Genomic DNA, 13,515 nt, shown 5'->3' with positions numbered 1-13,515 from the left:
GCTGAGTGGACCCCACGTGCTGTGTGCAACCGCCACACAAGCTCTCTCAGATCTGAGTCAGAGAGGCTCGTCAGTGGTTAGTAGTCATAAGAAGCAGCAGCATTTAAAAGAAAGTCTTCAGCTTCAAAGCATTTTATATAGGTTTAGTCATCTTTACAACACCCCGAGAGCCAGGTAGAACTGATCCTTCCACTGAGTTGGACAGAAAACTCAAGTGGAGACTTCAATGCTGAGCCCGAGGCTAAAATAGAAGTCCTTACTGAGCTAGTGAGAATTAGAATCAGTGCTACCTTCTTATCTGCTCTTCATGGTCACTTTTGGCTTTCAGAACACAAAGTTTACCTAAATGATGATATCACTGAGACAAGGAAGACAAGAATTTCTAGGAGACCAAAGGCATCAAACTCAACAATTCCCATCATTTATAGTCAAGGCCTATTCTTTGGCATACAAAAATGCTAGCCCTTGCTCACACACAGGTGCACTCAGAAACACACATCAGGCAATTTCGATTCTAGAATCTCCACTCGACTTGTGACGATTTACTAATATAAGCAGGTAGAATGATATTTTAAACATTTAAAATTCCAGGGTCCACACAAGGATATAAAAAGCTGAACTAGGTCCAACCCTACACCTACAAATAAAAGATTTCCAACGTAAATTAAAATGTGCTTGAAGTGAAGCAGAGGGCAATCAAATATACTCTGCTTTTTGAGTTACTCTTCCATTGCTGGGCATGGAGAGTTACACAAAACATTGATTGTTGACATTTGTGAGAATTAAAGAGAAAATCCGCTAGGCAGTGATAGAAAAGATATTATTATCTGAGTTTTAGCCCCAGTACAAAAATAGTGCCCATAGTGGGAGACAAAATTCTAAGGGTACACTGTTTGAAGAAATACTGGAATGTATTTTTCTAGACAGAGAATGCTATTTTTAATTATGCTCCTGTTGGAATTCACCAGTACATAATGTACATAACAATTTGCTATGAGGGTGTTCTCCACAAATATTTAGTCTTTATAATCTGTACCACTTTTAAAGTCAAAAAAGCAATAAAACAGAATATTTATCTAAGTGCCTGCACATAAATTACAAGTAGACATTTCTTTAAAGAAAAAGATAAACAGCTAAGAACACTTAACTATTAGAACTTAGAGACATGAAGTAAGTCTTAGTTGGGTGCCTCAGAGGCCACATTATTTATTCTATAAAGAAAATGAACTTTTGAATATCCTGAATATTCATCATGAGTAAATTAGGTATTTAAGTCAGGAAAACTGACCAGATTTTTTCCCCCTATGGAGACCTAGGAGAGAGTTATATCTTAGACTAATTTTATTTAAAATATTCCATTAAATAGCATGACTGTCTCACTCTAATCGGTGTAGCAGCAATGCAATTAATCTCCAAACTGCTGTGGGGAGGACAAAGCATCTCAGTTGCTCGACTTAACAGTCAAAATCAGTGCAGCCCTGGAGGATACTGGAAAGGAACAGTTGACAACAGGTCAACAAGTACTCATTTTTTCCTGATTTTTAGGGCTAAAAAGGTGACTATCAAGAGCCCTATTTTGAAGTGCAAATTACCTGGTTTTGAGTTGAAGCTAAACATCAAAGCAGATATAATGTTCCTGGAAAAACAACTCTGCAGTTTATAATAAAGACCCATTTTTCCTTTCAAAGGGAAAAAGCAATTTGTTTCTAAAGAAGACCATCAACTTTTGGTTATGCGACCACTGCAAAAGACTGCTTTATATATCTCCCCCAAGAAAAAAAGAGTGATCATGTTTTATCACTGGTAGTACATTCGATGGTAAAAAGCCTTTCTGTATATTGTGTTCACCAAAACAGTTTGACAGTACCTACCTGAGAGCGTGGAAGAGAAAAATAACAATATTTTCAAGAAAATGCTGCCATCAAATATATTACCTTGCCCACCCTGCAAGCTTTGTCTACTGGAATTGAGTTGACATAAACCAACAAACAGATGTTTCTCTCATTTAAAAAAAGTGAAAGTGACAAAGAAAGAATTCCCAAGCCAATATAGACAACTTTCCTGAAACTCAGGGTCAGAAGAATGGAAGGGTTATTTCTTTTCAGTTTTCTGTTGGTTCAAACAGATGAAGTTACACTATAAAGCTTCTCTTTTAAGGTTGTTAATAGATGAACTTTCATATTGTAGATATGAAAAGAGAGACATCTTATCTGAAGATGAACAGCATTAGGAAAGGATTATCCTACTTATAGTACATTGCTCCTATTATACAAAATCCTGAGAGGGAATTTTTTTTTTTAACTGAGATGAGAGTAAGATGCTTCTCAGAAGCTGGGTCTTTACCTTGAAAATATGAAGAAAAACTGAGAACAATATAGGCGGATTATCACCTAACATGCCCTCTTAACTTATAAAGAAATTGAAATATACGTAAAACAAGCACTGAATAATTAAAGAAATGCAGAACACTAAGGCCCTGATTTTAATTTGCATAATTTTTCCCCTAACAGCGCCTAATTAAGACATCAGTTAAAAAAAAAAAAATCCAATGGAACTCTAAGATTTTCCACACTGAATTAACGTTAAGGACTTTTAATGGATGTCTTAATTAGACTTTGTTATTCATGGAAATTCTACACAAATTAAAATCAGACCTTGTGTGCACTGTTCCCAGCTGAGTCTAGCAAAATGCTCTATGGAACTGAGACTTTTGAATTCATGCTCTGACAGCAAATTTTACTTCTAAATTGATATACCAAGATCCTACTGTTTTACTTAGTAATTATTATTACAGTCATTAAAAGTGCTACACCATTTGAACATTTTCTTCTAAAATACAAATCATTTAACTTTAAATTCAAAATTCAAGAACAGTATACTTAGTTTAGTATTACTAGTCAATGGAGCTAAAAGTACAGGTAACAATTTTAAGTAACCCAAATAGCGCTGGATATGTTGTTACTCACACACACACAAAAAAATCAGAAGGGACCATTTTGCTCCATGTTAACAATTAAATTAAGACCAAAGGGATTTTTTTTTTCAGATCTTTCTTTGTTAATTCTAAATTAATATGCACATACTGTTTACTGGCATTTTAGTAAATGAACAGCATTAATGACAGAACACTTATGAAAATCCCACAGAGCATTAAAAAATGTGATAAGAAGTGGACAGGAGTCTTGGAGGTAAAATAGCAGAGCCAAATACCAGACCATAAGATCGAAATTACATTACAGATTTTGGATATTATGATGATTGATAGACCCAGCTTTGGCAGACTGTCTACTTGATTGTGGAAAATCCTCTTATACCAAATCCCCATGAAGTGACCTCTCCATAGGAGAAACCACATGTTTAGGGAATGAGGAAGGCACATGAGTCACTACACTTATACAAAGAATCCTTAAAGCCACTGCACAGTGTTTACCATTATAAAAATTTAAATTAAAAAAAAAAGACTTCTGGTAATGTCACTCATTATGAAACATAGTCATGTCTGAGCAAAGAATATTCAAGTAGTCATCAAACACTGAAAATGTTTACATTACCAAAGCTTATTTTAATACCTAATAGTTGGTCTATAAATACAACTGTAAGGTCTTTTGTGTGTGTTTATTTTAGCTCATACTTCGCTTCTGCCTGAAATAAGTACTTTGTCTCTGTGTCAAACAGGTATTTTAGAGGTGTGAACTCCAGCTCAGAACATTTTTGTCAGTGGACCTTCTGCATTAACTTTCTCTTCACTCAATGAAAATCCCAAAACATCAAACCAAGAACATCTTCACAAATGTGCCCCTTCTTTTGGGGCAACACACTTCCTACCTGTCATTCAGCCACCTTTCAATAAAAACTTAGTGAGTCACCAAGAAACTTCCTGAAGATGGATTTCAAAAGCTTGCTGTTCTGCCAGACACACTGTCTAAGTAAGCTTCAGGGCTTACCGTTAGACCTGTGCTTTAATTCTATGTTCTCTCTCATTTTTACCTGGCTGGTTTGCGGACTTGATGGGTCATACGAAGGTACATAGTTCTTCAGAGTATCCTGAGGATTCAGGTGGGGAGGATATCTGATTGTTGGATGAGAGAAGTAGCTCGATGGGGCTGGAGGGAGAATAGCTTGTGTTGGAAATGGCAACGGTGAGGGTGGAGGTGGAGTCCGAGTTGAGATGACTGCAGGAGACAGGAAAGGAAAGAGGACTTATTAGCTGTTGGCCATACTGCTCCGTCCCAATCCTACAGAATCCTGGGAAACTATACAACCGAAGGCTCTTCATTTCCTCCCTCTGATTTAACCAAACTCTCTTAAAATAAGCTAGTCATTTACCATTATCCTCCATGCCAGGACTGCTAAGCCCACACAGATATCACCTCCAGTCTAGGGAACGAACAATCTTGCTTTCTAGATCTATGAATGGTTTAAAAACAAGAAGGTTCTCTTTTATAGGTGAAGCCAATAATTCATAAAATATTTCTTTAAGCAAAGTTATTTCCCATCAGAACACATTCTTTGATTAAAAAGTCTTTGTCTCCTAAGTACAGACCAAGTCACAGCATTAAGTAGAGGGCAGAGGACCCACACATTTTTTACCAAAATTCAAAACAGAAGTGTACTCCAATTTTAAGTAAATATTTTGCATTATTTAGAAGGGAAGCCAATAATTAGTAATGTCCTGAATAATTACCTGATCATTGTATAAATGCATTGGAATATTTGAACATAAACCTGGGAACTCTTTTTTTTAATGTAAAGGTTCCTTTTAAAACCAAAAGAGTTCTATTTTCTTCCTACTCTAACTTTTACTACATGTAGCTCAAAAGACATTATTGAGATAAGACCGAGAACAAAACCCTCAGAAATGCAAATTTAAACTTTCATATAGGCATATTAACTTACCCATAAATCACATATTTTATAAAGAGAAATAATGTACAAAACATATGTGATGTACATAATGTTTAATTTTACTGTAATTTTTCAAAATTAGTGTGATCATAATTTACTATTTAGTTTTTAAAATAAAATGCTTAAGTTTAAAAATGGGGAAAGAATACAATTGCACAATCATTATCTCCATAATGTTGAATTTGTACTTTACATAAGTACAATTTAAGAGTATCAACCAGTATATATAGAAGTGAAGATTAACTGTCTATTTCTATTTACTATTTTGATCCAGATCATAGGAAATTTATATGATAACTGTTTAGTGTTTCATGAGACAATGTAGCAAACAATATGAAAAATCAATTCCTTCCATGACCTATAAATGAAAATCATCTGGAATGACTTATCTCCAGCTTTGTAATTACGTACAAAAAAAATTACCCTTAAGGGACATTCCTTATCTTCCCCAAAGAAAGCTTTTTCAGAAGATACAAGAAATTTAAAATGTGCATCATAGAAGAATCATAAACTCAGTTTTATGGTCACAACTCTGCTCCCTGAATGTCCAGGGAACTCAGAATCCTCTGGGTTGTTGCTACAGTACAGATTCTTAGGCCTAACCACAGACCTACTAGATGAGGACCTCCAGGGGTGAGGCACCAGAAAGTGCATTTTAAACAAGTGCCCCACGTAATCTTTGCACACACTGAAGTTTGAGCACCCTCCATCAAAGGGATGCATTTCAGAGAACAATTACATATTTCTTAAAACAAAACTCCTTGTTGAAATACTACTTTATTTAAGAAGTATACACACTTGAATGTATAATTTAAGAAAATGCCAACGCCTAAATTAAATTGCACATCTTTTGACTTAGTGTTGAAGTGCTCTTAATCTCAGCTCAATTTAACCACGGTCTTTACTTATATCTGTACACAAACCCTTGGAGGATATATACATAGCTCCATCATGGGTCCTCTGAGCTTTAAGATCATTTGGCATCAGTAGTTTTGGAAGAGATCTCTTTTGATCTGAACTGGTACATAGCAAATCAGAGCTCAAATCTCTGAGCTCCCAAGTACTTATGCTCAAATAAGCTCTGGCTGGCCTGATACAAACTAGATAGAATGCAAAATTCCCAATGAAAGTAAAAATGGATACTTTATCAATAAAAGTCATTCTAGTCCTTTAAAGAAAGAAGAGCAAACTACAAGGCAAAAAATGTTTCCCTTCATTATGAAAGAATTCATACATACATGCATTCATACATGTACATTTATGTATTCCTTGCCTAGATATTACAAAGTCTTCCTAATTGCCTTCTTTCCTCCAGTCTTGCTCCTTCCAATATATCCTGTATAGTCTCAAATTAATAATTTTTTTAAAAAAATATCATTTAAATCATAGAACTTCTCTGCTAAGAATCTTTCAATGGCTCCCTACTGCTTCAATAATAAAATCCCAACAACTTCACAGGTTTGTACAGACCTCAAGTGCTTTAAGACCCAGTCTTGCTGCACTTCTTTGGCCTCATCTCTGGCCACTCTCTCCTATTCAGGGCACATTTCAACATTTGCGGATCCTTCAACATATGGCAGTTCCTTGCTGCAATGACCTCTACTGCATTGATACACGCTGTCCGCTCTGCCTGAAATGACCGTCCCCCTGGCTTGTTCCTTCTTGTGGTGAACTCACTCTTCAAACTTCAGTTGAGAACACACCTCTTCCAGGCATCTAATCCTCCTCCAAGCATGTAATCCTGTTCATATTCGATGCCTGGCTGATGATACGGTCCCTCTCTCTCCCCACTATGCCATGAGCTCTTTAAGGAGAGACACTGTTTCTCATGATAAGGTGCCCGCCACAGGCCCTAATATATTACATATTGAACATATATATGGTAAAGGACAAAGGTGGAAGGCTTATCTAGATCTCTCATGGTTTATTATGTAAAAATGAACTGTTGAATATTTTCCAAATATTAGAAATATAAACACTTTAATCAGATATCATAATAAATGGGTGATTTGACTTCTAAGTTAATTTTGTCCAAATACTCAACGTTACAAATGTATGAAATAGTTACTGATTTTTTTCATCTATCTTAGCAGTACAATAAATAAATGTAAAAAATTTTATATACCACAGCTGACTTGTATATTCTTCTCTTAATTTTATAATTGTCTTAATGATAGCACTGAAGGCCACGCATTTTTAAGTATAGGGACAATACATATCAATATATATCTATAGACCAAAGCTAAGAACTTTATTATAAACGGATGTTATATCCCTTGAATAAAGGTTTAAAAACTAGATTCAGTTTTTTTGAAGAATAAAGAGTTGTCTCACCATAAATTTAAAGCAATAAGAGTATCACTATAAACATATTTTTTTTTATATAATAAACTTTCTCCACCTAAAATTCAGACTACTCCTCTCTAGGGTTTAAGAGCAATAGGTAAAAAGTATGGAGTACTGCTTATGAATTATATCTCATTTTTAATTTTTAAAGATGATTTAACATTAATTGTTCCTCAAAGTATAAATGTGAAATATTGGATTCTTTTTCCTATTTAAGTTATGATATTAAACATAATATCAAGTGTACTAGCCCACAGGAAGGATTCATGTATATGAAATAATTGTCAAAGAAAAGTACTTCTTCTATTTTTCTGATTAATTTTACTCCCAAATAAGTAGTTAAAATATTGATTTCTGTAGAGAAAATAGTATCTATGGAAATAGTGTCTATATATCAATGCTGCTGGAAATACTCAAACTCAGCAGCATACTTGAAACTCCATCTTTCTCTTAGTAAAATATATGAAATTAGGACCAACCTGGAAGCTACTGTTAAGATAACTATATATTTTCTTATTTTTTGTGACTGTAATCTTTCCAATACAGGCAATTTAAAAATACATTATGCAGATGCTATTTAATTGTATGGCTTTAAAATCTTTCCTCGTATATTAACAAAAATTTTTTGGATCAGATTACGACTCTCCCTCTTTGGTTGAGAAAATAGGTCACCTTAGCTATAAGGACAGAGTCTTGATCCATCCTTGAGGGTTTAGGCTCTGCAAACAAGAGGGAGGTTTCTCTTCTACGCTTGAAACTCCTTACCACTGTGTGCAACTCCAGGTATTCCGGGATGGTGGTGCTGGGGGAAAGTGCTCAATCTTGGGGAGGAATCTTGTGGAGATGTAGAGCTGAACAATGGCTTTTCAGGCTTCTTCATAGTAGTCGGAGAAGACATATCTGCAAAGAAAGAGAGGAAAGCCCAAGCTTTACGACTTTCTTAAGCTACAAGGTTCACATCAACCTAGTAAGAGATCTCATTTTCCAACATTTTATGATTTTTGTACTTTTTGCTCTTTTACAAAATACATACCGCGTGTCAAAGACCCAGCTACGTTGGAGCTTTGAAATCTCTGAAGCTATATTTGAATCTCCACTGAAGCTAACCCAAGGCTTCATTAACAGTATCATCGGAATTATTCTGACCACTAAATAAATTTTGAACTTCTGAACAACTAAGCATCACGTTTCCCTCGGTCCCTTGGTTCACATCAAGGTCTTTTTTAACCTCAGCATTTCATTCTTAAATGTATACAATTCAGGGGTTTGTCTTTTGACCGACTGAAAACATAGAGAAAACCTGGTGCAAATGTGAAAAACAACCCTTGAGTATGCTGGTAAGTATAATCTATCACTGATTTAACATCTTTTATGGAAAACTCATTACTTGTTTAGCAAGAAAGACATTCCTTAATTTGTTCATTCTGCAAATATTTATTGGGTTCCTCTATTTGCCAGGTAAAGGGAGGATGTTACAAAAAATAAAAAAGTAATTGCTGCTGTAGGGATATTCACGGTCAGCGAAGAGAAAAATGGTAAGAGGAAAACGGTTGTCAACAGTCGAGAAGGAGAAAGTGTGTTGAGAGCAGAGGTGCTGTGGTGTTTGCTGCTACTTCTCCAGCCTCACTGCACAGGGGCAGTGATCACCTCAGCTTCCCCAGGTTAAGGATGGTGCCCCCAGTGACACCATGTTTAAAACATGGATGGGGGTGACATTCCCAGAAGGAGGAAATGTTCCAAAGGAGGGGGGCATGAAATATGTAAGCACTACACATAGTCTGTGGAGTGGTGAAGTACAAAGATGAGATGAGCGAACAGCTGGCAAGACCCACACAATGAGGGGTCTCAGATTTCATGTATAAATGTCTGAATGCTTATCCTGATAAGAAAACACTATTGATGGGCAAAATAGGATCCTATTTGCTGTGTAGAGCAATCCCTCCAGAAACTACATGGAGGATGAATTAGCTGAAATAAAGACTGTAATCCTGGATACCACGTAAGAAGATAAATTAATTACTACATTCATTCCATAGATATTTACTGAAGGTCTAGTGTAGGCCAGACACTGCGCTAGATACTGGGGACACAACTGTGACCTAGATTTGGCTTCAGCCTCTATAAAACTTGAAATCTAGACAGGGTATACAGACGAGTTAAAAAGGAATTATAGGGCTTCCCTGGTGGCGCAGTGGTTGAGAATCTGCCTGCTAATGCAGGAGACACGGGTTCGAGCCCTGGTCTGGGAAGATCCCACATGCCACGGAGCAGCTGGGCCCGTGAGCCACAGCTGCTGAGCCTGCGCGTCTGGAGCCTGTGCCCCGCAACGGGAGGAGCCGCGATAGTGAAAGGCCCGCGCACCGCGATGAAGAGCGGTCCCCGCACCGCGATGAAGAGTGGCCCCCACTTGCCGCAACTAGAGAAAGCCCTCGCACGAACCGAAGACCCAGCACAGCCAAAAATAAATAAATAAATAAATAAATAAATAAATAAATAAATAAAATTAAAAAAAAAAAAAGGAATTATAAAAAGTGCTATGACAGGAGAAGTATTCAGGGCTTCCTTCATTCATTCATACCACAAATATTTAATACTGCCAAAAGACAGAGATGAGACTTGAAATAAGAGTAGAGATAGAGCTCATGCAATAATAGATATTCCAACAGAATTAACCCAATTCAATAAATAACTAATTTAGAAAGTCATCATCTTGGGTGACCATGAGACTGTACCATACAGCTAGTTGGAATACGGAATTCAGGACGGAACTCCAGTTGGGAAGGAGAGATGCGCCCTTTTCCCCCCACACAGAGTAATGCTGATTTTTACAGAGGTTTATAAATGTGCAGTAAAATGTTCCAAAAGTCACACGAGCCATGAAGTTTAGATTTCTATGACCAAAAACTTTAAATACGTACACAGGTAGACAGAATAATAATGGGTTCTTCTTCAGTACTCATCACTCAGCTTCTTCAACTATTCAATTATTTCATCTTTACCCCATCTATACTCCCTCCGCCTGCATTACTTCGAAGCAAATCCCAGGCATCATGTAATTTCACCTATAAATATTTCAGTTTAAGAAATATTTTCATATTTCTTCTCATAAAAGGAGAACATTTTATGAAAAGAAAAAAAACCCCAAGACTTTATCACACATAAAATATATATATACAATTTGCATTTTTAATTAAGAACTTTTTTTTGACATGAGAACAAATCTTCATGGTGCTACTAATATAAGAAACTAGGTATCACTGTTTTACCATTTAGAAAATTACCTAAGCTCTGGTAAAGGCATCCAATAAAATTAAATACATGTTTTCAGCACACTGGCATGTAAAGAATACATATGCTACTGTAACTACAGTAGACATCATAGTCTACAAAAAAATGACAGGCGTACTTGTAGCCGTAAGCTACAATTTGTGACTAACTGGCTGTCACTAACCTATCAGAACTTTGATGAGTCAGTGTACCATTTCCTTATATCTTTCTCAAAAAGAAAAAAAAAAAGAAAGGAAAGAAACTTTTACTAACAAAACCACAGCAACTAATGCTGCTATATATATATATTTAAAAAAAGCTTTTTAAACCATTTAAAAAATAGACAAAGGAAGTTCATTTCAGCTAAGTTACCTTAAAAATGCCAAAAATAATATTTGACTCCACTTAAGAGCTATCTGATTTTAAAAGGTAATACACAGGGTCTTCCATGGTGGCACAGTGGTTAAGAAATCCACCTGCCAATGCAGGGCACACAGGTTTGAGCCCTGGTGAGGGAAAATCCCACATGCGGCGGAGCAACTAATCCAGTGCGCCACAACTACTGAAGCCCGTGCACCTAGAGCCCATAGCAACAAGAGAAGCCACCACAGTGAGAAGCCCGCACAGCACAACTAGAGAAAGCACATGTGCAGCAACAAATAAATAAATAAATTTATTTTTTAAAAAAAGGTAATACACAAATATAGGTTTTGGCCTGCTGCAAGTTAATCACAGACATATAGATTGTTAGAGGTGGAAAGAACCTCTATAACATCCCTCACTTTATAGATGATGTAATAAGTTTCCATTCCAAATTTTTAATTTAAAATTAACTCTTAGAAAAAGAAACTGGTAAGTTTCTATTGACACTCTTATGCTTTACTTGTGCTTCAATATAAATTTTGAATTAAATTAACGTGGGTAAATGAGTTCCTAAAGACTCCACAGTATAAGTAATAAAGCATATACTATACATCATTTAAAAACAATTAAATATGACCAGAGTTTGGGAAGCAGAATGAGTGTCATTCTAGTTATGTCATTTCTGGAGAAGATCAACCAAGACTATTGCAACTACTACAACTATTTCAGAATTTTCATTAAACCCAGGCGAATTCACATGAGCCTCTTTTCATAAAGGGCATATAAATCAGGGGTGTTTGTACAGAGAAATTCAACAATATAGGTGATTATGTAATTTTTGAGAAACGAAGCCTTTGCAATTTCTTAGTCAAAATGATACACTTGGCTTTACTGGGTAATTATTACAGGTCCATTTATTTTCTAGTTCTCTTTAGGCATACACTGAATAATAATGGTAGCTTCATGTTCAAAACACAGAGAGGAATTATAGAGGTCAACACTGCAGAAACAAAATAAAATTCACTCTTCAAATTGTAAAAGGGGCAATAAACTGCCTTCTTTTTAAACAACAGAATTAGCTTAAAGTAAGTAAAAATAAGAATGGGAAGGTCCACTGTCCATACTGAAACAGTTTTTTTTAAGAAACAGATAAAGAATGGAAGTATTAGAAAGTAGGCTTAACTGCCTTTGTTTTCCCACTAAATGAAATTAACCTTGGGCTCATTAATCAATAAAAATATACTGCTATACAGCCTGTACAAGGCACTAAGTACTTAAGGTGACACAAAATGAACCCCCTACCCCCTCACAAAGAAAAAAAAACTCACTGGCCTGAAGAGGGAATAAAAATAAAAGGTCAATTATCTGGGAGAAATAAGGGTAGAGTTTCTAGCTATTTCATTTTAAGCATGAATCAAGCTTGCATTGTTTTTATTTTAATTTTATTTTGAATGTCTGAAGTCCAATAGACCTCAAGCCAGACTGAAAAATGATATCGTTGCTATTTTTAATGCTCTAGTATGCTACAGAAAAAACATGTTTGAGGAATGGATATATAGGAAAGATGTTTTTACATGACCTTTCTGTGGAGAAAAACAAATGTCATGCTTTTCACAATCTAATGTCCTTCAAGCAGGAAAAATCATACATAAAAAGATTACGCTGAAAATAAGTTGAATAATAATAAAGCTGAATAATATATAAATATACAATAAGTTGAATAATAATACATACATATTAATGCATAAGTTGAGTAATACATGAAATAAAGAAGTTGAAGAGAGAAGCCAGATGATAAGAAAAGGATTAGCTGGTGTTTTTACTGGTGGGAAGGAGGCAGGAGCTGCTGGTGGCGGAGGAGAGGGAAGCAGAGGACAGTGAGGGCTTGAAACCAGGCAAAGATATTTAAATATGATTTGGAAAGCAGCACTATATAAATGAATTGATTGCCAAAGGGAAAACTTTCCAAAAGCTCTATTTTTTTCCATTCCCCAACTCGGCCCATTTGATTAAATGGTTAAATCAAGAATTTCCTGTCTCTTCTCTTTCTTAAACATTCCTCATCATGGTTCATCATAAAAACAGTAGCTGGAATCATGTCCTTCAGATGATATCTTCTTCATTCTAACATCTAATATGGTACCACATTTTTACTTTAATCTTTCCTTATTATTCTATTTTATTTAAACTTTAAGCTAATTTGTTTATGGCCTCCTGGAGGAGAAGGGGGGCCAGAAGGGATGTGCTTCTAACTCTGTGCCTTTCCTAGCATAGGCTAGTCCTTTGGGCTAGAAAATTGTTTTTCTGCCCTCTTATTCCATTTATAGAACAATATTTTATCCACTGAACCAACTTGATTTACTTTCTCTTTAAGTAATCCCTCCTAAAGAATTTTGGCGGTCTAGATTTCCTTAATGATCTTATGATTGTGTCTTATATTATTTGATGGTTTTTTCATTATTATTTTGCACTTGTTATATCCATAGCATGCCTATATGTATGCTTAAAAAAGTTGACTAGTGGCTTACCTCCTACAGAAGATGATTTTATCAAAGGCACAAAAAAAATGTGGAGGACAAGATCATGCTACTCAGGAAAAGAATTTTTTAAAATCTAGGATTAAAAGAAGGTAGA

General features: G+C 35.6%; 1 protein-coding gene across 14 annotated transcripts in view; it reads right to left on the bottom strand.

Annotated features, from left to right (window-relative positions):
• Positions 1–13,515, bottom strand: part of NFIB (nuclear factor I B) — a 446,931-nt gene that overhangs the window by 33,809 nt on the left and 399,607 nt on the right. For all 14 annotated transcript variants that reach the window (XM_007176758.3, XM_057548177.1, XM_057548182.1 and 11 more), the window contains exons 7-8: positions 8,017–8,151; positions 3,988–4,172 (exon numbers count right to left, since the gene is read on the bottom strand). In XM_007176758.3, the coding sequence (XP_007176820.2) occupies positions 3,988–4,172; positions 8,017–8,151 (320 nt within the window). The remainder of the gene's footprint in view (positions 1–3,987; positions 4,173–8,016; positions 8,152–13,515) is intronic.

This window comes from Balaenoptera acutorostrata, chromosome 6 (assembly GCF_949987535.1).
Source record: "Balaenoptera acutorostrata chromosome 6, mBalAcu1.1, whole genome shotgun sequence".
NCBI lineage: Eukaryota > Metazoa > Chordata > Mammalia > Artiodactyla > Balaenopteridae > Balaenoptera > Balaenoptera acutorostrata.
The sequence above is the reverse complement of the archived record's forward strand: the minus strand, read 5'-3'. Positions and strand labels throughout refer to the sequence as shown.